The 25,889-nt window shown below is 39.6% G+C and overlaps 1 protein-coding gene across 2 annotated transcripts in view; it reads right to left on the bottom strand.

Moving 5' to 3' along the window:
- The window catches only part of SIK2 (salt inducible kinase 2), a 44,990-nt gene that overhangs the window by 9,707 nt on the left and 9,394 nt on the right, over window positions 1-25,889 (bottom strand). The window contains exons 3-9 of one of the 2 annotated variants that reach the window (XM_068418276.1): window positions 25,776-25,839; window positions 17,109-17,270; window positions 8,892-9,016; window positions 6,607-6,730; window positions 4,306-4,526; window positions 2,987-3,139; window positions 405-569 (exon numbers count right to left, since the gene is read on the bottom strand). In XM_068418276.1, coding sequence (XP_068274377.1) covers window positions 405-569; window positions 2,987-3,139; window positions 4,306-4,526; window positions 6,607-6,730; window positions 8,892-9,016; window positions 17,109-17,270; window positions 25,776-25,839 — 1,014 coding nt within the window. The remainder of the gene's footprint in view (window positions 1-404; window positions 570-2,986; window positions 3,140-4,305; window positions 4,527-6,606; window positions 6,731-8,891; window positions 9,017-17,108; window positions 17,271-25,775; window positions 25,840-25,889) is intronic. The other variant, XM_068418277.1, reaches the window with a different exon arrangement.

Raw genomic sequence — 25,889 nt, 5'->3', positions numbered from 1 at the left:
AGAACTTACTGGAGACCGGAGTTTTGGGGACAGCATATGCTTAAGAGTAAGTGCCTGGGAGCCGGTTGAGAACACTGGGTCTTTGAGGAAAAGGCTACTGAAAGCAGAGACGCAGCAGGGTTCTCCAGCTCAGCTACCTGCAAGTGTCAAGACACAGGAGGCGCACTAAGGTCAATGAAGTGACATTAGTTTGGATTAGCAAATGCTCTGGCCCTGATTCCACAGTGCTTTGCGCTAGGATGATGAACTCTACCCTGTCAGAAGGAACTGATCATCAATTAATTACTGAAGAGCTACAGCTACTACCACTAGCTGTGCTTTTACTAGGCAGTAATTTAAAAGGCAACAATCTTTTTTAGCCTTAATTATTTTTGACAAAACAGTAGGGTGATTTTAAGCTGTACCTTTGGTGTCTCAACTCTTTCTTCCTCCATAAATGCCGTCTCTCCCTGGCAGTTGGATGGAGGGAATGAAAAGGCTTCTGCTCCTGAAGCTGAGGGGAGACCTGGAGACTGCAACAACCTTGCATTTTGTGAATGCAAGTTTACTGAGGGTACCACGGCTTGTGCCTAAAAAAGATTTTACGAACTCAAACACCAGAAGAATTTTAGGTAGAAAACAACATACAAAGTCACAAATTAAAAATAAACAATACCTAGCCCATTTCCAAAGCAGAAGTATAAGCTTTATTTCCTCATACCTGATGAATTACATTCTTAGTCTTTAGACTTTAAAAAAAGCACCACGCCCCCAAAACACATACACACAGTAAAGACAGTGTTTGGGACCCTTTGGTGCCCTTCAACTCCTGACATGCTAGAATTCCTTTTTGTATTCACTACAAACCCCCTTAATATTACCATGAGGCATAGTGCTAGTTTCAGTGACTTTTCTAACGTGCACTGATTCCTGTAGGAAAAAGCATGAGAAAGAACAGAACAGGCTGGATCTAAAAGAAGATACTTTAACAGAGGGAGCACTGCTGAAGGGAGAGGTGTGCCTCAGGGAAGGCAAGCGTGGCACAATTAGGAAAACAGTGGTTTTCACTGTTTCTTAACCTTAATTTCCTGAAGTGCAGTATCCACACAACTTGCCTGTCCAAAAGGAAACAAGCAGCCTTATACAGGAGCCTGTGGTGCCACCATGTGTGAAAACAAATTATCTTGTTACTCAAGGTAACTGCAAGATTGCTTGCAGTCCTGAGGAAAAAGTAGTAATACGGCTATAAAGCACAGGAATTTAGTACAATAAGGAACTGCCTGCTAGGAGGTTTTTTCTTCCTTGTTGTTCATCTGTCTCCACCTGCTTTTAATATATATTATAATTAATAATCTGCTTTTGAGTACTGTGTCCTTGTATCATTAGAACTACTATCTAACAAAATAGCTGGTTTTAATCTTTGTCAGCCATATTGTTCCTGGCTCTATGTTTTCATGGCTGAAGCAATGTGGCTTTCATTTCAACAGAATCCAAAACCAAATAGTGTCTTGCTGCCTCAAGTGAAAAAGGAGCAGCGTGGTTGGTTGTGATTGCTTCTGGCAGTGGAATCTGGGCACTTGTTCTATACAGCAGCAATACAGTACCTAGGAGGCTGTGAACTTGAGAGAATATTTACTCTGAGTCCACAATAAATCTGAGTCATCTTAAGCCAAGTCTTTCATGTTTCCAGTTATGCATTAATAGAAATCAAAAGCTGTACAATGAATGTGTATCTCAATGAAACAAAAGAACACATTAAAAAAACCTTGAGAATTATTGGAATAAGACACGATAAACTGTACATGACCTTTCTTTCTGAAGAAAATTACTACAGAAGCAGCAGACTGAATAGCCTTAGAGCCTGTGCTGAATCAGTCAGTACAATTAGAGAGGATACTAAGTGGACAGCCTTCCGCAAGGGAAGGGCTGGAACCAGATGTAAGGAGCACCCAGAATTGCTCTTGATAAAATACACATGACATCCTTAAGACTTAAATCAATTAGTCAGGCATCACATTGGCTCTATGCACACAGAGGTTTTGCAGCCATGCTGCAAAGTCTCCCATGAAATTGGACTCTTGCTGGGTCACAGGAGGAAAAGGTGGTACAAATCTTGAAAGAAATGATGTTATTTAGGAACAAATCTCAGAGTCTCGAGCCATTAGGAGTCTCATGACAATGATATTCTTATCGGGTACTTAAGATATCACAATGAATTAGCATCTTAACCTGATAGGTTGATCCTAATATTTTCTTTTGGGTACCTCTTTACTATTCTTTGCCATGCTTCATTTCATGAGAGACAGAAGCCTATCTAGAGAACAGCAGGGCAGAACGTAATTTTATTTTCAACAGGTCCCTTTAGAGTGACTATGTTTATAACACTAAGTAGAGCCTACATGCCTTTAGCTCCCATGCTAGCATAGCTCTCCATAAATTCAACAGCTTGTTTGTCAATCACATTAAAGATACTCCAAGTGTTGCACAGCCTCCAGAAATGGTATTTCTCTAACATTTTAACCCATGACTTCCCAGCACAAGGTTTGAAATTCTCAAAAATGGAAGTGTTCCAATTGGAAGCACAAGCACAGCACTTCCCATTTAACTGGGAAATAAACTGGGAGTTAAGGTTAAACCATGCAGATACCCATTAAAGCCAAAACCATTGTTTGCATTTTGGGCTTCAGAATGCAGTCAACTTCCCTTTCTCATTTAAAACTTATCCAGTCCCCTCCCAACTCCCCCGCTTTTTTTTCTCCCCAGGGGTTGGGGAGGAGGCAGCAGGAGCAGTTGTAGGAGGCATGCCAGACAACTGATTTGTCATCATACAGTTCTGACAAGAGGCAAATCCAAAAATGTCTTTCCAAAATGATGCTGCAAGTTTACATACTACAGAATCCATTGCTATTTTCTGATTTCTAAGTGAATCTATGTAGAAACACCATTTTGAAAGAGAAGAATGTCTTGCACAGCCTTAAGCCCACCTCTGCTAGGAATGAGACCTTACCTTAGCTACTGTCTGCTCAGCAATGGTGCTTGGCCGACGCTGACGAGCATCGAGTCTCTGTTCCACAGGGAAGCTACTCCGATGTGATTTGAGTCTTTCCACTAACAAGTAATAGATAGCAGCAAAGTGGTTGTAACTCTTGTTCTGCAGAGACTGAAAAGGAGAAGCACAAGAGTGTGGGTGCAGCCAAATATGCATTATCTTTTATGTTCTATGAGACCAGGAAGAAGAAAAGAATTGCCATCTGGGGAGGTGTGGGGTGTGGAATTTAAGAGGCAGTGGGGTAGGCAGATGTTGTTCTGAATTGAGAAAGTTTCAAAGCAGAGTGCCAGGCAAAGAAAAGCATTCATCTTAGTTTAGTAGCAAGTTCACAGGAGCTTGCTGCATTCTGGGCTGCAACAGTACTTGTAGCCAACATTCAGGTGCTACTCTGAACCCGCAAAGATTTGAACCTGGAGAAGGGACTGAGCTCCAGGCCCCGCTGAATATATATAGTGTGCGTATATAGAGATATATATATAGTTCTAAGTCACTAGAAGCAATGGGGAATTGAGCCTCTGCAAAGTAGAGAAACTAGCTGCTTCTAGCAGAAATCTGCCAACCTCCACCATGGTTTGAAGTATCAACCATCCTAAAGGAAATGACTGTCTGAACTCCATAGGGAGTCTTGGTATTTATGTGTGGTAAGCAGCATGATTTGGGACTGGACAGAGACATTCAGCTGCTTACTTCCTTTATTCTCCTTTTTTGAATTTCATTTTCCACCCTCTCAGAAGTTCAAAATTAATTTACCTTCAATTCTGATTTCCCCTCCTCTCTCTGCATTTGACAAGTAATGATCTATCCAGCCCCACCCAGGAAATCTAACAGTGTGGAACCTAATATGGGTCCTTTTTTTTACTTCTGTGCTTAAGAATCGACTTAGCTAACAAACAAATCTCTAGAAATGACCAATTGTAAGCAGCAGCAAGTATCACCATTGTAACAGGCAGCCCTATTGGACTATCATTTTTTTTACATAGTGCATGCTCTATTTCTATCCGCCCTCTAGCTTAAAGCAATTGCAACATCAAATTTTTTGAAAGGTTTACTTGTTTAAAGTAAAGTAAAAATTTAATACAACAGTACCTAGTCCTGGGATATGTGACCAGAACACATTATTCTTTTCCGTGGGTTACCACCAGTTTGGGTTCCCCCCCCCCGCCAACTGTTGAAATAAAGAATGTTGCAAGCAACCCAGGTAATAAGTTCTAGTCATAAAAAAACAGAACAGGAGACCTTCCCCCCAGGAACAAATATCTCAAATGAGTCTATTTTACCTCAATAGTTTTCTGTTGGTCTATTCCAAGGCTGTGCATTAGCCGTAAGACCTGCTCGTTATACTCTCCAATGGAAGGCTCGTTCTCCTCTCCTGGTGGATAAAGAAGAGGTCTCTGTGCAGGAACTTCTATAAGCATCCACTTGTGCTCCTTAATCTGAGCAATAGTTAACCGTTTGGATGGGTCTAGGACCAACATTCTTCTAATCAGATGTTCACACTCTGTTGAGAAAAAAATAATTACCAACCTGCCAAGTGGTACTTGCATATATTCACTGGAGACCTACCAATATAGAGCATGACAACAGGAAACTACCTTACTTCTACCTAACTTCTGTGCTAAATACATTTCCTGAAGGCTAAAACAATCTCTCAAAACAAGATTAAAAGTCACATGAAGAAGGACTAACCCCCAGCTTCTTTAAATGCATTTTATGGCTGACAGTGCCATTCCTTCTATACAGCTCCCACCTGAGAGTAATGGTAATATTTAATACCTCTTTGAAGCTGCTTGTGCTGTTCTAAGTATAGTGCTAACATTAACTGATAAAGCTTCAAACAACCTCTGTGAAATGTGGTGGGGAGTAATTAGCATCCTTTCTCCAGCGCAGTTTGAAATAGCTTGTCCAGGCTCATAAAACGAGGGACTGGCAAAACTAGGGTTAGTGTCTGGATTTTTTTTTTTTTATTTCCACCCTAGTGGTCACAGAAACAAAGGTAAAAATGATGTCTCTGTGGCTGTGAATAGTAGCCAGTGGATCTGCAGGTTTGTCTTTTAATTCCAGGACCAAAGCACAATCAGTAGCTTTAGGTGCCACAATAATTCTGAAGACACCCAACCATCGCTGCTTTCTGACTACTACATGCTGGACAGCCTTAAAACCATCACATTTTTTCTTCAGATCTTAGTTGGTTTTTGGAAGATGAGGGCACAAGAGAAGAAGGTGCAGTTTGTATCTGATAGGAAGTCTGTGTAAGTTCCTTTAAGGGAGCTTATCAATCTGCCATGCATTTCTAGCTGACCATGATATGGCTACAGTACAGTTGTTATGAGTCAGTCCATTCAGGTAGTTCTGACAAATAGTTTAGAGAGAGATTTCTGGCTATTTATTCCTGTTTCTCTCTCTTGTTTTCACAGTTTCGCTAAGAGGCACACCCTTCCCCACTCCCTGCATCACCATGTGATCTGCAAGGGGAGCAGCAAACAGCCTGTGAAACAGCCCATCCACACTGCAGTCACAGCAATCATCACAACTCACACAAAGATACCTGGATCTAACTCGCATCCCTATGTCAGCAAAGTCACAGAAACACAATAGAGTTCAGCGCTGGCCACAAAATGTGCCCAGGAAGCTGAAAGGCTGCCATGGTGCCATAATGGCATTGCTAAAAGCAACCAAGTGCACTATAGCTACACTGTAGTGGCTATTTTCCGAGGCAATGTGCAGGAGTATATCCCACCAGAAACAAAAAGGGGAAGGCCAGAATGTTTTACACCACAGAACACTTAACAACAGGGTTGAAAAAACCAGATTTTTAATTCCCTTTAAAAAAAAGCACAGAAAGTAGTACATTGAAAGAGGATTTGATTCAGGAAGGTTGTTTTGAAGTAATCTGGTTTGGAGACCGTTTAATATAGGGAAGCTGAAGGACACCATAAAACCCTGTGTAAAAATGGCCCCACTTATTCTTGTCTGAACAGGCATGAGGGAGAGTGACACCCAACAGACGGGGCAATTAAGTGAGGGAGAGATCCCTCAGTCACATGTGGGAGTGCCAGAGACATGACAATGAGAACCTGGCATCTGAACTGGTTGTGCACTTTTTTGCTTTTGTTTAGCAGATGCTGTCAAAAACCAGGAAACAGCCAATCCACAACTTAGGTTTGACAGTGGTACTGCTCTCAGAGTATTTTCTTTCCACATTAAAATGTATATGGCCTTGCAGGACGAAAGCTATTTGCTACACAAATGTGCCTTTCCCCCTGCAACCCCATATTTCTGTTTACAATAGGATGAGATCCTTCAGCTTCCATTTCAACTCTCTCCGTGTCCATGGGCACAGGTGCACTGCAATCTCCATGCATTGCACAGGGAAAAGTGGGTTGGTTTGCCTAGCAGAAGCCTAACTGCAAAGGCATACAGTTCACCTAGGCTTCTTTGTGTTTCTTTGCAAACCGAATAGTCTGCCATACTATAATCTACTGTGCAGATGGACCACCCTTTGCTGTACGGCAACAGAGGTTGTTCTAAAATTTACTCAAGGTTTACCACACTAAGAGCATAAGAGAACACAATGTTACCTTCTGACATAAAATAAGGGATCCTGAACCTTCCTTCAAGCACTCGTTGCCTCAGGATGGGGAGTGTTGGTCCATCAAAAGGTAATGCTCCACAGACCAAAACATAAAGAACTACACCCATGCTCTGTAAGAAAGAGAATATTCATTTCATTTTTCAAGCTACAAGCAACATCTCTGAGGTTGGCTAGCCAAATCCTGTCACAGAAAAAATTAAAATTATGTTCTGCAGAAACAGGAAATTTACACAAAAAAAGGAGTTAGATTTGTGAAGATCCCTAAACATTAAGAACACTCAGCTAACCCAAAATGGCTAGGCTTGCAGTACCTTGTGCTGATAGGCAGGTAAGCTGAAGTGTAATGGGTTAGAGACTCTGGCTGCTAGCAGGAAGCTCCACGCAGATGACTGAATGATACCTGAAAAGTGAGCCCCAACTTCAGGTGAGAATTAGAGATACTTTTTATTAATCTCAATGTTGTTAGAACAAAACCAAACCTCAAACAGCAGCCGCTCAAAATAAGAAACTGTAACCTTTTCCATTTACCAGTATGCAAAAGTCTGGGTAAGAGGCACACTGGTAACTTCATGAACAGTTCAGGGGAACACCAACTCATAATTCTGCACTGCTGTGTGCAGCGCTGAGCATGAGGGATTATTTAATATGAGCAAAAGGAGACAATGTGGACAAGAGCTCTCCTCCAACTGCCAGACTAATTTTTGAAAGTATGCAAGTTAATTGGCACTGCAAGTGGAAATAGTCTTACAGTATATGCCAAAAAAATACAGCGCCACACTAGAGGAAATAACCACACCAGACCCTCATGCCAATCAGTTGGCATAGATAGCCACAGCACTGGATTTCTCAAGGGGAAAAAGCAGGCATTCAACATTCACCTCAAAACTTTGTAAGTACGCAGAGATTTTAAAATTAAATATATATTTTAAAAAGTCCTTTCCTTCCTTCCTTAACCTGCCAAAAACTGAACTGTGGATTGTTGCGTTCCTCCTGCAAGCTCAGCACTTTCAGCAGACCTATTCTGTGATTGGATGTTGCAAAGAGATACAGAATCCTTCACTCATCTCAGAAGATAAGTGATGATGTTTTTATCTTAAATATAAACACACCTGTGCTGCTCTTTGTGGGCAGGGAGAATGTGTTAACTATTTAGGATCTTAAATATTTAAAGAATATTTACCAAAGTTCAGAGATTCATTTCTGACATTCAAACAGTGCCCGTGCTACTTGAAACAGGAAGCGTAGCTGAGGTCTGCTGTATGTTCATTTACCAGTTACTAAAGGTTCAGAAAGGCTGTAGCCTTTTTTAAAAAATCTAGCTAGCTACATATATAAAAAACGTGTATGTATATAGAGAGATACTTGCATATACACAAATATATGTATCTAAAAGCACAGTTTTTATTTGTTAAAACAGATTAAATTAGATTAGCAGTCGAAAGGTGACTTCTTATGAACTGCCCTGTTTGTGTAACAGGCTCTGACCAAAATGCCAGTGCCCGTGTTGTTATGCTATGTGCAATATTATCACTGCAAACCTGATGCCAGAGCAGAGACTGCCAAATTGTACTGTCTCTGGTTGCTTTAGGATAGGAATCTCTCATTGTAAGTACCAGAATACTAAAATTAAAAAACAAACAAACAAAAAACCCCAAACAAAACCAAATTAGGAATGAAAAGCAGTCTCTGACAATGCGTGAAGGGTGCACAGAACTTCTTTTCATTTTAGTCCCTTTTTCATTGAATAAGAATGTGGGTTGCGCTCTCTGTCCTCTTCCCTTAGAGTAGTACGCATGGACACACACCAATTCAAAACCATGCAGTTGCCTGCAGTAGAAATGTTTGTGGCACAAATGTGCTTGTTTCCAGCTCAAAGAGCAAAGCAGTCATCATCTCTCCTGTGTCTCTGTGGCTCAGAATCCCTTTAACCTCATCAAGAACTTACAGCCTTACAAGTTCAATTCCCGCTTAACACAGAAGATACTAAATGCACTGAAAAAAGCAAAGTTCATGCATTCAGTCAGGAGAGCTTTTGGAGGAGAGAGTTTTTCCTCTACTGGACTAACATACACCCCTACAGTGTACATTTAATAGCTACCTGGGCAGGTAACTTCAATTCCATTCAACGTTAAGAGGCATTTTATGACACTCAAGAAATAAAGCTGAAGAAGAACAGCTTGTCTGCAGCTTAAGAAAAAAATCAAAGATTATCCCCTTTATTCCAGCTTCCTAAAATTTACTTGAATCCAGTTAAAAAAAGAATAATGATACCCAGATATCCAGCTGGGGTCCCTCGTATTGCTGTCCTTCAAAGACTTCTGGGGCTGCATATGGTGGGCTTCCACACCATGTCGTCAGAGGCTCACCGCTCTTATAGAAATTTCCAAATCCAAAATCTGTTGAGAAATTAAGGGGAAAGTCACTCCAAACTGCAGTTGCATGACGAAGAATAAATACATGCATGGACTAGGCCTGAAAGCTCACTTTCATTCACGAAAGGTTCTATCACAAATCCTTTTAGCAGTACTCCCACTGAGAATATTTATTTGGAACCTGAATGTCCTATACTGCTATTTTCATGACAACTATGTAATTATTAAAACACACTGCAAAACTTCACAACCTGTAGGAGTTTTGAGTAAACTTCTATCAGTTTGCTAAATCCAAGTTTATAAACAGCCCTCACTAAAATTCAACAAACTGAATCATGCATATGTATGAGCTTATTTACTTGCCAAAAGATAGATGAGATTCAGTACTGGAGCTGAGATTTCCTGAGTTTTCTTTAGGTACTCTGTAGCCTTGAATACACGACAACTTTTGACAACACAAGCATCAACTCCTGAGATGGGAGGATGGAACTCTGCCAAAAGCAACAAGCATGGGAAAACACAAAGCCTTTTGCTAGGAAGGAAACTCTGCTACTGAGATTGTCTATAGCCCTTTCAATCTGCAACTGAAATTTACCATTCCACAACTAAGCAGTTCTTTTAAATGTTTCTTTTTATGGCTTAATGTGGGACCAGACGTGGGTCCCATGGGACTTCAGTATTAGTCACCATTTGTAATAATCCAATAGTGAAAAGCAAAATGACAGCCCTACTATTGCATAGAGACATGAAGTCAGATAGAGTCTGATGCATTTTTTTTCTAGCTTCCTCTGCTGCTGCTCTCCCTGGTTGCATTTTTTTTTCTAGAACATTACAACAAACAACATTAATATCCTACCTCCACTGCAGATACCCATTCTGCATACACTCCTTCCCATGACACTCCTCAGTATTAATATACATTAATATTCATCAGGCTTTTAATTAAAAGCCATTGGAGTGCAGTGTTTGGATACACCTGTTCACACCATGAATCAAAATATTTGCTCCACTGAAGTCTAGTGGAGTTTTCTCATGCAATTCAATGAAGCCAACATTTCTCCACTTTGCTCCCAGCACTAGCGCTCTGTACTGCCTAGTCCTCTATTCCACTTGCATTGCAGGCCACCCTGTATGTTCTCTGTGACAACAAATGCTGTTAATACTAAAAGCAGGAGAAGTTCTCAAGGAGAGAGATCTGGTAACAGGGACAAATATTCTTTGGATTTAAGGCTTTCAGGCAAACTGGCTTCAATTCACTAACTGCTCAGCTGTATCTCCGAAGGAAATACAGAATGGAGCATTGGCACATGACATGCAAAGACACTCAAGCACAGCAACGCTGTTTACATTCATCACTGGTCTACTCCTGTGTGAACAATGATTTAACTGTTCCCTGCCACTCTTTCCACACAGGAGCAAAATATGCAGTAGAAGGTTACAGAAGGTGTTTATTTTCTTAAGGTGATAACGCTTTTACCCTTGTAGCTAACCAGGCTCCTGCAGAGTAATACTGCATGCTGGTGTGACTCGAGGAATCCTGTGAAAGTCAACAGTGCTGATAAACAGTAATCAGGCTGTTGATGTAGTACTATCAAGCGCTGAATACCTCAGAGGTATGTTAATACAATGCTGCGTTGATCAGCAGATAAGAAAACTGATAAACACTGTGGTTAGCAGACACCGTACAAACACTGCTGGTACCACTTCATTTACTTCTATTTGTATAGGTTGTGTTACTCAGAGGAAAGAGCCGGGCTTTCTCTACATACACCATGATCTATAAAACCACGACAGAACCCTCAGAATCAAAGTAATACAGAGATATTGAACAAAAACTTACCAGGCTTAGATAAGAGAAGCAGTATGGACATTGAATCGGACTACTTAACACTGAACTTAACAGTAAAGGTATTTGGTTGCTTTCCTAACACAAGGACACAAGAGCTCCAGTGCTTCTTTTAATAGAACTCTTCCTGCCACATATATCAAAAATGAACATAGGCAGAAGAAGCAATTTTGGGAACATCAGAACTGAAAAAGGCTTTTAGAGCATTTTTTTTTCTTCTGTCTTTCAAGATTTTCCTTAGCATGTAATAAGATATAGAATCATAGATGGTCCCTTCTAACCCAAACTTTTAAAGGTCATCTAGTCCAAACCCTCCCTGCAATAAGCAGAGACATCTTCAACAAGATCAGGTTGCTCAGCGCCCTGTCCAACCTGACCTTGAATGCTTCCAGGTATGGGGCATCTATCACCTCTCTGGGCAACCTGTGCCAGTGTTTCATCACCTTAATTGTAAAAAATTTATTCCTTTTATCTAGTCTAAATCTACCCTCTTTTAGTTTAAGACTGTTATACCTTCTCCTGTCGCAACAGGCCCTGCTAAAAAGTTTGTCCCCATCTTTCTTATAAGCCCCCTTTTAAGTATTGAAAGGCCGCACTTACACTACTGTAAATATCTGATACAGGTGGAACCATCAAGAGGTTAAATCTCCAACATCTGTCCAAGGTCACTGTATCAGCTCAAAGTCAGAAAATCAGATACCCAATCTCACAGCAATGAACTTTTGAGACTTGTCCATAATCAAAGAACAGCCCCACTGCCTATCAGTAAGAAGGCTACAATGCCAGAAAGACTATCTGAAGGTCAGACCACACGTGAGATCCGTAGCAGTGTCATGCTCTGCAAGCACACAGAATGCCCGGCAGTTGCATGAACAGTTACGCAATGACATCCTGGCACGTCGCCATACTCTGGAGGTGCAAATGGCCAAGGTCAGCTCCGATTCCAAAGCTACACAGGGAACACTGAATACAATATTCATGCTCTCCTTCCTTTTACATCCTACTTCAGTTCTGAAACAACTGCAACTTCAGCTGTAATAACAGAGGGGGAAACAAAAAAATCTTGTACCAAAAAATCTCCCAATCGCTGTACGTCACCTGCCTTTTTCCTAGACTTCTGTAGTGAATTTTTTTTATTCTCTTTGAGACTTTTCTTCACACGTAATTGGCTTGGCAACCTTGACAATATTTCAGGAGACATAAAGCAATTTCTTATCTCAGAAGCATTTTGCCATCTGTGTTGGTGTCATTAAATCTGACCTCTCCCTTATCTTGAATTTGTCAGATTTTCAACATCCTCTTAGTACTGCAGATAAATATCAATCTTTATCTCTGAACTGCAGCTCCTACTCAGGTGTCATCCTCGTAAATCTTCGTATCAGATTCACAAGTACATGTACGCATATTTGTAAGCACAGCTATGGAAAGCATGACCTGCTTGGAAATGCACAAGATTTCAATTCCTGAGAAAGTGAAACTCTTTGCCTATCCAGACTGGATTTAAAAGTTAGCTATTCGGTGAGTGTCAACACATGGAAGCCGCTTCAAAAAGAAACATTAACAAATCTGAACAGCAACATAGTATGGAATTCCTCATGAGCCTGTGCACCTTGTCTAGGAGTATGTGTCTTATAAACCTGGAAAATGGTTCCTTTGTTCTGTCTTTAATCTGCAGTTCTAAAACCTCAATTTCTTCCCCTTTTCATGGGCAAGGAACACCAGTATCCTTCAGTTATGATTTTATGCTGAAAAAATAGCATGCATTGACAATACAAAGCACAGTAAGAGCCAGATACCTACTAATTCATGCTGGACTTTTTCATGTAACATAGGACTTAAAAAGAGTGTTGCATATTTCAGCAATCTGCTCTTATTTTTAGAAATCCAGTTATATTCTATTGTTGGACAAAATAATTACCTGTGCAGGGAGATCAGCATTTTTTGTTAGGATACATAAATTATTACGGTTACCTCTTTTTGTTTCCGTTATGCTTTCTACACTTGCGTCTTCAAATGATGTTAAACCATTTCTTAAGAACTCAAGAACTAATAGTATCATTTAAAAGAAAAAGTTCAGGATTTAGACAGGATACTGGATGCTTGGTCCATTGGGCTTCCTCACTTTTTAATTACTGCAATGTCAGTTTAGTTGTCCCACTTTTTGGAGTGTTAGAATGGCCAGGATTCAATTAAGCACAAAACAATCACTAGCCTCTCATTCTGTCTCTTCCTCGCTCCACCTTGTTTGTACTTTGCAATTGCTGATCTACGATAATCATTCTGGATCAAAGGTAATAATTTTTAACCAAAGAACACTGTTAAGATTTCTAATTCCAGAGAAATGGATTTTAAGAACATTACTGATGTTTAAGGGAAAAATGTGCCAGCCCTCAAAAAAACCCCCATGCCAGCCACAGAATTCTGAAAGGACTGAAATTGGTCTTGTTACCAGAAGACTGAGATTATATAATGGAGTGATCATCTTAACATTTGCCTGAATCTGCACGTTAAAAAAATATGATCATTTGCAGCATTGTGTTCAGTTGAATAAACTCTGTGTTCGTGCAATCTGCAAATATTGGTTCTCAACATTTGCGGTATTTTGTTTCTCAATCTCATTACGCCCTTAGAATAATCTTGAATTTAGAAGGTATAATTTTTTAAAGTACATCATTTAAATGGAATCTGTTTTCCCGTTAAAAATGGAAACAGACTAAGATTTCAGACCTGTTTGCAATTTCAGAAATGGAACCTCCCTGCCAGAGCCACTGCAACTTCTGCTGTGCATCTAGCAATATGAGGTAGTCTCTAATTTGTACCTATAAGAATCCTTTAGAAGGGACACTAGCTTCAGAGCTAGAATTAATCCATTCTTCTAAAATTACCAACAGAATTCAATCTGCCTGGCTTCATAGAGCCACATGGATCTTTTGTTATAATAGCAATATGAGCAAAGGAGATAATCGGGAGAGAGGTGCTGATAAAGGAAAGGTATGAGTGTGTCAGAAACAAACCTGACCCACTTCATGAACTGAATGCTGATCAGCCAGTTCTGACGTCAATGCATATTTTACTGTCCACCAGCAAGACAAACCAGCACTACAACCTACTTCAAAATAACAGTCTCCTACCTGATCTGGTTCAAACACAGTAGCTTTACCATCAAGATGGCATGATTTCTGCAGATATCTATAAGGCATCTTAATCTGGCAGTTTTGTGGGGCTGGAAGTATACAGAGAGAAGCTCACTATTCCATCCTGTATTAGAGAGAAGCTCACTATTCCATCCTGTATTCAAAGCTGTATTTAATTTTCACAAATGCAGATGTTTCACTGTACAGACAGTGATCAAGTTTTATTTGATGACAGCATAGCATATCAGTGATCACTAATGCTGTATCAGTGATCAGTAACTGAAATCCAGTCCTTATGATTCCTTCAAAAACCAGCAAAACATAAAGGGTACATGAACAATCCAGCTACCTACAGACAGTAACTTTGAGAAGAACAAAGACAATTTATCTTACTAGTGCTAAAAACAGATCCGATGTCAAACCTGATGGATGCTGCCTGGTATGGCATTATTCAGCTGCAACCTTTCCAGTGGACATTTTAACTGATTAATACCTTGTTTTATGTTACTTTGGCTAAAATTTAAGTTTGAAGCTTTTGCTCCCAACTACCCAGTATCTTCTAGAAAATAACAGTCTATCAAAGCTCTCACCTTAAGATCTTTATGCTTCCTCTGTTTCTTGTCCAGTTACTAAGACTGAAAAGAAAGATCCTTTGAATTCTATCCATCCTCTTCCTTTTAGAGCAATATTAACACAAAACTATTACATTTCAGTCCAGCCTCCTTGTTTAAGCATAAAAGGTGGCAGTCTCAGCTCACAGTTTTAGGAACGCTTATTTTTGAATCTTAGTTTATTCTCCTGGTAGCTGAAACACAGAAGTAACTTTATGCATGCTTCTGTATTTGACTAAAAAAATGTTGTATTCTTAAAGAGTGAAAACTTTTTAATAAAAGTCTTAGAAGCATCAGAATGAATCAAGAGGTCCACTGGAAGTTAGGAAGAGCCTGGAATTGCCATGAGTATCTATGTGGATTTCATAGCTGCTTGAAGCGATTACCAAGGACAGCCCCGTGCATAGTGCTGAGGCCCAATGCAAACACTGACACTGCAGAGCTTTCTATCAAAATAATTCATCAGTTACTGTGTTGTTTTTCAATTGCTAGATGAATTCAAATTAGAGGGTAATTCTAGCTCTCAGAGGTGGGATCCTGGCTGCCCTTTTTTCTTCCATAGTTTGATAAATGAACCATGAAGAACATGAACCCACTGGAAGAGACTGTTCTCAGGAATCTGCACAGCACCATATAACTCCAAAATCACAGATGAACTATTCTGTGGAATTCATCGTCTATTGCTTTTACAGAGAAAAATCAAACAACTGTCTCAGCACAAATCACTGCGAAGTTTTTAGCAGTCACAACTTTCTTCCAGCTACTTTATCACCAAAGTGGGACATGGGAATTACTATCAGTCTGATAAAGCCTGACAAAGATACGTGAAAGAGTCAGACTGTATGAATCACTGCCAGTTAATGTGATCATTTACATACACACCACCTGTAATTAACTTTCTGTAATACAGAGGTAGAGCACATGAGCAGCTAAGAGGAGGAAAGAGACAGCGGCAGCTGATGGAATCTAATAACTACCATTTATCAATGCTTTTATTTGAGTCCCTGGAGAACCTATGCATTGAAATACCCTGCGACAGAATAGTTCATGTCTCTAACCTTTCTTCGGTTAACGTGTCTCCCGAAATGCCTTTGAAGTAGTGTCTTTGTGAGTCTGTGTCATGCTTGCACTGCAGTGTTCAGGGAGGCAGGGAACTTGCATCCCCCGCAGTGCTAAGGACATCCATGAAAGGAATACCTCTGAATACAGCCCTGCTCCAGCACCGTTGAGGCCCCTGAGGAGTTCTGAAAAACTATGCCAGGCTGAACGTGACAAGCTACGGTGCAGAACACCGATGTGGAGGAAAATAAATTAGAAGGGAAAGCACATGGTGGTGAAAGCGGGGAGAAAAGTGGCACATCAGAAGGTGAAGAAAGCAAGCATAGATGAAAAATAGCACAAAATTTCCCTTACATTTAGTTCAGTTACTCATAGTAAGTGGGGTCCATATGACTTGTAGCCCTTAGACACAGTATTTACTGAAGCCATACATTGTCCTGGTAAATACAATTGTATGTCAGTCATAAATCTCCAGGTGCTATGGTTGTCAGTAGCTGCTAGAAATGGGAAAAGTAAAAATAGTCTACAAATGGTAGTGCTGATGAACCCGCTAGATTAAAGCTCAACAAAGTACCAAAACCCTTTCACTGTCAAATACACAGCCTTATTACCAACAGCTGTGAGCAAACAGTGCGAGCAGCTCTATTAGTTTTCAGAATTTTGAGACATCAACACCAATTCAACCTCAATGTCATTAGTTATTATACTCATATTATGTTCATTTCAGAAATGCCAGAGAGGAAATTCAAGGGTAAAATAATCCAGCAGTGGTCTACAACTCCAAAATGTTTTATTACTTTACCTTTCTCAGCCTGATTGGCTGTCTATTCACACATCCTTCTCAGAATTAGCAAGCTTTACCCCTATACAGACCAGCTTCTTACAGCAGCTAGCCTTATTTCCTGCTCTCGTATTATTGATGACTGAAGTTCAACAGTCCACCAAATCAAGATGTTATCTAGCCTTCCCATTTCAAGTGTCACTGGGCTAAAGTCAGTATGGAAGGATTTGTGGAATTGTAATGAGTTGACAACTGACAAAATGATCTCCATTGCTAGCAACATCTGCTGTGTCTAAATTTATAATTAAAACGAAATCATGCATGCAAAAAGAAAAAAAATCAGTAAGCTTCCATTTTGAGTTTTTCTAATGTCGAAATAAGTTATTTGATTAACTCTGTTTTAACCTGAACATCTGGCAGCATTATAGACATGTTATGACACCCACAAAAAATGACTACAACTCTAAAAATTACTTCCTTTTTCCTGAAAGTATAATAGAGCTAATCTAGGAATTATTTTAGCTACATGTACTGTAATACCCATAATGCAAAAATATTACATGTATTACCACTCTGATTTTCTGTACCTTAAGCCCAGCAGAATATCTTGGGCAGCAGCAACTGAATTACTGGAACAGCCTTCATAAAATCAGGTGTTACTGAATATCATCTACATTCTGAGTACCTGCTATTTTGATGTTCATGTTGTTGTCAAGCAAAAGATTTTCAGCCTTCAGGTCACGGTGAACAATCTTTCGACCATGGCAATACTCCACTGCTGAGAGGATCTGCCAGAATTTGCGCCTGGCCTCAGACTCACTTAGACGGCCATGGCTGGCAAGGTAATCTGTTAAAATAAAGGGCGTTTAAATGGATTAGACAGCAAGCAACAACCCTGAAACTAAATGATTTCTCTCAAATAATTAGCACTAGGAAACTCAAAAAGTATTTCAGCCAATCCCAGTTTCCAACCCATTATTCTTGCACCCTCCCCTCCAAAAGAATGCAAAAAAAGAGTAAGAAAAAGCTGCTGCATAATGAAAGTCTACTCCTTGTTCCTTCGGTATAGAACTGACCACTTCAGTGACCTTGCACCCTTCTACATCACGAGTTCTCCGCTGCCACTTGGGTCACTAGACTACACTGCCATTAAGTGCTCCAGACAGTGTCATATTGATTATCAAAGTGACTTCTGAATTGTATTTTCAATCATATGTTTTAAATAAACAAATGCAATCATTAATAAACGCTCTTGTTAATATGCTCAGTAAAACAGGCTTATTTCATAGGTGTTTTATGAGTTCTGTACCCCATTACCGAGGTAACTTAACTTTGTTTTACTTGTGGTGGTATTGAAAGGATCTCATGCACTGCTGCTACTACCTCCCAGGCACGTTCTGCAAGCACAGAAGGGGCTGCTCCTAAACCATCTGAAGCAGCAGACTAGAGATCTCAGTCACTGTATACTCATTTCAGCATCACTCAAAAAACATTTTTAAGCAAAGCACATTAGATCTGATCTCTGGAACCTGCAGATCGGAGAACTCTCCTCAGAGCTTCTAACCTACCTAAGTCTTAATACACTTTCAGCTGGTTTAACCCAGCAAAGCACAAGAACAAACAAAAGCCTGGCAGTAAGGCTAGATCATAATATTTGCAAGCTAAATATCATTTAGTCACAAAGTGACTGACAAATCATATGATATCAAGGTGAAGTCAGATATCAAAGGCACAAACTGAATTACATTGAATGCAAGCCAGCCCTTTAAGCTGTTAATCCATCATTTGTTAGCAATGCAGCAAACAAGTTAACGAATCCAAGCTGTCATTTGCTTTTATGGCTCTAGCCTGTCAGGACTTATTTAAATATTCCAAACCACCTTGGCCTCAAGTACTTCACCAAGTCTAGTAGCCTACATGGAACAGGTCATTTATTCTGAAATATACTGCTTTCTCTCCAGGGAAGTATAACATTTGCAGTCTATCTTAATAGGTGATGGTATGTGCAAGGATACTTTTTGTGCATTAACTAGCTGGCAAATAAGAAAGGCTGGGAGACGGGCAGTGTGCCAGCCCCTGGGTTATAGAAATCACTTTAAGACAGCCAAAACTTGCTAGAGACATTGTGCCACAATAGCTAGAATCCGGACACTGTTTGAATATATGTATATGTACCCCTTGTGGAGCTAAGAACCATGACTCTAATTTTTACTGCAGATACCTAGAGCAAAGCACCCTGTCGTACCTTGCAAAGACTGAAATAGCAAAGGTACCTATGCTTTACCTATGACAAATCTGACCCTCATGTCATACCTTCTGGCTACATGTTTCTATGGTAGGTGGTTTTTTTTTTTTCATTTTTCTATAATAAAATAGAAAACAGAAGCTATCTTAGATTCAACTGGATCCACAGCAGAAAGCAGCAGGACTTTGTCACAAGGCAGCTTCCTGTCCAGCCTTTTCAGTAGTCCAAAGTACATTTGTTTACTGGACAACTGAAAGATTAAGATGGTATTTACTTCAAAACATATGACTCTGACATTGTCTAGCAAACCCAGTGGTCAGTGCTTTTCATTTAAAATATGGTCTTTCATTTAGGTGGACAATTGTACACATTTTAAATTTGGTATGTTAAGGCTCTGTTAAAGAGGTATGTACATACCAAAGTGAGTACAGTGAAGGATAATGAAGATGATTAAGGGACTGACATGCTTGTCATACAAGTGGAGGTGGAGAGAGCTGCAGGTGTTCAGCCTGGGGAAGGCACGGTACAGAGGGGAATCTTACTGTGTGTATAAATACTTGACAGGAGGAAGACAAAGACTCTTCTCAGCAAAAGTACCCAGCAAAAGGACAAAAGGCAGTGTGAACCAACTGAAACATAGGAAATTCAATTTAAACCTAAGAAAAAGGTTTTTTTTTCTGTGCAGGCAGTCAAATGCTGGAACAGGTTAGCTAGAGAGTGTAGTCTCCATCCATAGGTCCTGAGCAACCTGCTCTGAGCCACAGGGCTGGACTAGACATTCTCTACAAATCCTTTCCAACCTCAACTCTTCTGAGATCTGGGTTCAGTGTAAGACAGTTAAGACACCACTCATCCAGTTCAAGCTTAGTAAGGAACAAGTAATTCCTTATTAGGGGACACATCATATTTCTAGTCTTATGAATGCCTATTAACAGAAGCAGTAATAATCTGCTAGAATTTCAGCTAAGGAAATCTACATTAGAAAGAATATTTATAATTAAAAAAAAAACTCAGATCCTGAGTAGGTTACGGAACCTCTCTCTCTAGGGAGATTTCCAAGAATGGTGCAGCTGATCCTGTGCCAAGGCTAGGACATAGCAGAGAGCTGCTCAAGTCCATTCCAGTCCAGGTTTCTACATCTCTGCTCCAAACATGTATGAAATTGTCCAGGACAAACTGCTAGATAAAACTAGGTACAGACATAAATGAATACTAATACTCCAAGAAATCAAAGAGATATCTGAATGTCTCCTTCATGGGGAAGCATTTCTGAAAATACTTCAAGTTTATTCTTCACTTAAACAGGTGTAAGATGCTGAGAAATTGACTTTGTAAGCACAGAGGTATGTACTATCAAACATGTCTCCTTAAGGCTTAGTATTTATGCTGAAATACTCTAGAATACTTGTAAGACTGTCTTCTGTATCGACTGAACCAGGATACTGTAATATCACAAAGGACTAGTTATGAAGGGAATCTCGTTCTGGGTAGAAGTTGGTTTGAGGACAAAAGAACACTACTTCAGCTTCCAGTACAGAATTTAGGTCACTTTGGTTAAACTGTGTGTCAGTTACTGCATGTTTCCAAGAGAAACACTCAGATAAGTGTCAATAAAACTATAATAGCACTGTTAATTTTTCATTTGCACAACCATAGCACACTTTGCATGACTCATTACTGTACATATTTAATGTAGGAGTGTTTTCACATCTGGCTGCTGTTTTGTATAAGAAATGTTTTTCCAAATATTTACCAGCCTCTATGCAAGTTCAGCACTTGCTATTCCAAAAATCAGATTTACTTTGGGATCTACTTCTCAGTGATGTTTGGTTTTGCACGTGTAGAAGATGAGACCCATCCGACTGCCTGGGCTGATCTATTTCCCCATACATAAACAGAGCATAAACAGGACTGAACTAAAGGAGTTTATTTTGCATTTCTGTGCATTACTACCATTCCACAAAAGTAATTTTTTAAATGAATTAGTTGATATCACCATCCCTGGAAGTATTTAAAAGCTGTGTAGATGTGATGCTTAGGGACATGGTTTAGAGGTGGACTTGGCAATGCTGAGTTAACGGTTGGACTCTATTATCTTAATGGTCCTTTCCAACCAAAACGATTCTATGATTCTATGTCCTGGCTGGCATCTGGCAAGAGTAAGAAATAAACATTTTGTTTCCATTGTGAACACTTTTGAAAATCCCAGAATAATCTTATGGTTCTTCACAGTAAAGCAGAGAGATGCCTGTGTAAGAGTAGGAGTATTGGCACAATAATATAGCTGACAGTATCTCATTATTTCCTGTAGGTTCCCTAAAAGGCAGCAAGGTCCTCACAACCTACTGTCCAATTGCAGAACAGACTGAAGGTTGTAAAGAACACCTAAACAATCAGGAACGTCAACTATGAGATGCAAGATAACAAAGTGAGGATGCAAATGCAGTTAAGCTGAAGTTGAAATGTTTGCCTCTTAACTGTTCCTTAGTCTTTCTCGCCTTCACATTTCTTGCATTAAGCAGGTAGTTAGGTCATGTTTACTGGTTTTAAAATGCACATGCAGTATGGCAGACAGCAAGCAAGAGAAGGTAGAAACAGCCACAACTGAAATTTTGGCTATTCCCTGTCCCCTTGCTGAACAATTACGTTGCTTCTAGGCTTAAGAGTCAGCTTCCCCTCCGCAGTCTGGATTCTTGTAATATAAACAGTCACTGATGAGAAGCTATAGAGTTGGCCCTTCAGAAAAGGTTCACTGTAGTTAGTTTAGCTAACAGATAATCTGCATCTCAGCTGTTCTAGACACTTCAGGTGAGCGATGCTGAAGACTGTTACAAGACAGTGGCTGTAAAGATACTTCTAAAAACATAGTGGAAACAGCTAGTTAAAAACTTTGTAGATCTGTAAAGTATTAAGCACAACAGAAACCTTTTTAATTCAAATATTTTATTAAGTTTAAAGACCTTCTTAAAAAAAAAAAAAAACAAAAAAGTAACAGCATTTGAAGTGTCTAGGCTAAACATATTTACTGCAATGACATTAACTGGCAAAAGGCAAATTCAAAAGTGCTGTTGAGTATAGAAAATTTCACTGAAGCTATGAAGAATGTTAGTACAAGGGTGAAAAATAATCCTGTCCATGAACTACCAGACAGCACTATGAAATGATGGTTTAGCAGAGCTGAAAAGACTCAGTGAGGTTTAATACCAGGCTACTCACAGTGAACTTGAAAGCCTGACATGGTATTAAAAGAACATTTGCCAGTTACCAGCTACTGACAACCATCTTGAAGAGTGTGCCGTGTTCTTTAAAGTCTCTTATTCAAGAGGAAGACAGAAAAGGGGCTTCTATAAACACTCACAAATTTTGTACGTCACTGAGTAGCAAAAGTTACTCAGAAGAGCTATTACAAAGGCAAACTTCAACCTAGGGAGTCTAATCTCTCTCTCAGCTCCTCCTGTACTCAGAGAAGAAAAAGAGGCTCCTCTGGAAGGTGAGTCAAAGCTCTGAACCAGCCCCCTGAGAGGTCTCTCACTCCTCACTGATTACAGAGGGAACATAGAGGAAGATCAGCCCCAATAGACTGAAGTTTGTCTTTCTCATTATACTTCTCCCACCTCACTAGCCTGTGAGTAAAAATTTAAATAAGCTGCTCTTGCCATAAACCTAGAGTGAGTTTTTGTTTGGTTGGTTTGTTGTTTGAGCCCCTCTTCAAGTGCAATCAAAGGTTAGTCAAAGAACAAAACGCAGCACAATACTTAAATGCTGTCAGGAGACTCATTAACTACAGAAATAGCAAGTTCCACAGGTTTCTAACCATCCTGCTTTATAAGAGAAAACAAAGTAAAATCCCCCGAAGAGCAGGATCCCAAATCCCCCCAAATGGCAAAGTGTTAGAAACTTTGAAGACACTTGGGCATAGGACTCCAGAAGAGCATCTCACTACTTGCACTGTTTGAAAACTGGTGTTATAAAAGGAACACTTTATTTCACACATTGTTAGATGTGACATGGCAAATTCAATACACCCAAAGAAGGATCAGGACAGGAAGGAGGAAAAGCTCATACAGTTTGAGTCATCTTTCTACTTTTTTTTTTCCCCCGCTTTTTTTTTTTTTTTAAATACTACCCTGCTTTTCTCTACTTTCCAGTTACATCAGAGTTCTCCTGGACATGATATCCTGCTTATGACAGAAGCAGTTGAATGATAAGGACTTGGGGGGGGGGGAACACAAAAAACCCCACACCCAGACAGCAAGAAGGGACTTTGAACATTTGAGCTGTTTCCATGGAATCCATCCCCCTGTCCCCCAGTGTAAAAAATAAAGATCAGCCAGGCTCCACCTCTTCTGCGCTCCAATCACCAGGACTCTACATGCTGAACTCTATTCCATTGCCCTATGACTTCACTCTGCCTGGTGATGTTAACTGACAGTTTCATAGAAAGTTTCTCAGCAACTCCAATTTTTGTTACTGCAACTAAAATGCACATGAAAACTCCAAGTGCCTGGATATTAAGCATAAGACTTGTGAAAGTAGCTTTTATTAAGCAAGAAAGGTTATAACTTTTAACACCTCAGTCCAATTCCTAAACAAAGCAACAGTATCTGCTATGTATGAAATACTCCAGCTTAAAAGATTTTCTTTACCTTTGAGAATATTTCTGCTCCTCTGCTACTTTCTATTCCTTTCTTCTGTTACTCTACTAGGATGTGCCAGACTCATTCATGGAAAATAAACCAACTGGGCTGGCTACCGTTCAAACTTAAAACAAAGCTGTTATTACATATTGCTACACAGTGACCATTTGCTCTTCACCTTGCACGCACTGTTGTAGTTCACTTTCTGTTCAAGAGCCTGCAGAAAATACAGAAGAGTTTTTTCCCCTGCTCTGAAATTCTAATATGTTTCTGCTGTTACTTCATTTCTGCTTCCTCCTCCAAAAACATAACAGTGACAAATACGTACAATAGCAGAATATGCCATCCTTAATTACAAGAGCCACTCTTGAGAAATCATTCCAATAAATCAGAAAAAAATGATTAATTTAGAGAAAACCTGTACAGAAATATTAAGTCTCTAATAATGGACCCAGAAAGATTCCTTAATTATTTTAATGAGAAATCAAGGTCTAAGAGAATTAGCTAAACTGTGTCTGCAAACATGGAAAGTCTCAGAGCCCAAAAGGCTTTGCTTCTTCAGAATGAACTCAGAATTTAAGTCAAAGTTTTACAGGAAATGATACACATTAAAGCCAAGACAAATAAGGCGGCAAAAAGAATCACCATACAAGTTACTTCGAGAACCTTTAGCCATGCTGATTAAAGTTTTATATTTTTTGGCTTCTGTTAATTTGTTTTGCCCTGTGACCACCTCACTTTCTCACATAAAGCAGCAGGGGAAAAAAAAAAACTTCTGGTCATGTATATGCAACTTAATAGCTATAGAATCTTGACTGAGTACTGACAATGTTTCATATATGAAACCTTAAAAGTACACAAAATACACAAACTTAACCTGATGTAGGTACAAAGGTAACTTTTAGATAGATTTTTGGCTTATGCTAAACACTTATGCAAGTCTGCATATAAATCTTGCAAGATAAACAACCTCTAATGTTGTAGCTCCCAAGGCAAGTAGTAAGATGAATGGAAAGATTTCAGAAGGAAGGAAAAAAAAAAAAAAAGAATTGTAGGCCAGCCTGCAACTCATGGCTGAGCATCAAGATTAGCACTGGTTTGAGAACAGCAGCTTAGAAGGTAAGAAAAACAGAATCTCCTTTCTTCTTATTCAGTGTTTCAGTGACAGTAATCAGTGTAAAGCAAATCATGCTGTTTGTTGAGAGAAAAACACAACACAAAACCCAAACCAAAACAACCAAACCCACATTCCTGAGAAACATACAAGATAGTCAAACATTACCAGACCCCAAAACAGACCTATGCTAACTTGCTGTATGCTGGAATGGGCCTAACATTCTTGATATTTTCTCATCCCAGCCTTATTAGAACATTGTCTTGCTATTCTGCAGGTTGTTGGCCATTTCAAACAAGTTTATGAATAGCAAGCTCATCTTTGGTCAGAAGAACATAGGCTCACCCAAATTTTGTTGCATGTGCAGGAGCTGAAAAAAGCATTTTTACTTTGATCGCTCACACAGGTCAGTTAAGTTAAAGGCACTAACACAGGTCAAAATGAAATGCATTTAACCACTTAGTGACACATTTCATATGTTTCTTCTTTGTGGCCTAAAAAGGAGCACAGCTATATATAACTAGTTCTGGGAAAAAAATTCAGCCTCTCCCTCCGTGAGAGGACTTCACTGCTACCCTAGCCTCAATAGCTTAGAAAAATCTCAAACAGTAACTTGGGACATGTATGCATAGTACAATCACAGAAGACAAAATGCCCTACAGATAACTGATAATGACATAGTAGATGCCATGAGCTTGACTTTTTAGAGTTATGACAGTTGTTCAAGATGAACCGAAGGAGAGCTCAAAGGCTACAACCTGGCTGCCACAACCTGGTCCATGTTACATATATGTAGAAGATTTTTTTTTTTTACTGTGCCCATTACCACAACCAAGAAGGGCAAGAGAGTGCAGGAATCACCTTCAATACCAGGACACAAGCCTCACGAGCATAGAATCACTTGTACTATTTGCTCCACAGTCCTTGGGAAGAGTAAAGGCTGATGCACAGCCACTGCACAAACTCCCTTTTACATAATCATCAGCAGAAGATTTTAAAATTTAGTAAGCCTTTCTCAGTTCTTCTGGTCCTTCAAAATACTGAAGGATTCTCTATGGTTCCACACTTTGAGTGATCAGGTACACTAAAAGAGGGCTGAGCAAGTGTGAAGCGTTATCTGCTCAGAATATTTATATACTACAATTGTCCCGCACTGATTTAAGTTAACAACTTTTTCCAAAGAAGTAGAATGAAATCTCTATTGTAGTCCAAGCTGAGCACTACAAAACAAAAAAAGTTGCATTGTGAAGTATTACAACTGAAAAAAAATACTGTATTTCACACAAATTTAACATTGAAGTCCTGCTTCAGAAGTTAACGTTAAAATATTGAACATAAAAATATTCTCCTGCTTACCAAAAATTTCTCCATTTTTGGCAAATTCTGTCACAAGGTACAACATGCTTTTGGTTTCCATCACCTGTTGATAGAGAAATCACACATGAGATTGCTTTTTGCTCTTCCTGCAAA

Source organism: Nyctibius grandis, chromosome 25, assembly GCF_013368605.1.
Source record: "Nyctibius grandis isolate bNycGra1 chromosome 25, bNycGra1.pri, whole genome shotgun sequence".
In the NCBI taxonomy this organism is placed as follows: domain Eukaryota; kingdom Metazoa; phylum Chordata; class Aves; order Nyctibiiformes; family Nyctibiidae; genus Nyctibius; species Nyctibius grandis.
The sequence above is the reverse complement of the archived record's forward strand: the minus strand, read 5'-3'. Positions and strand labels throughout refer to the sequence as shown.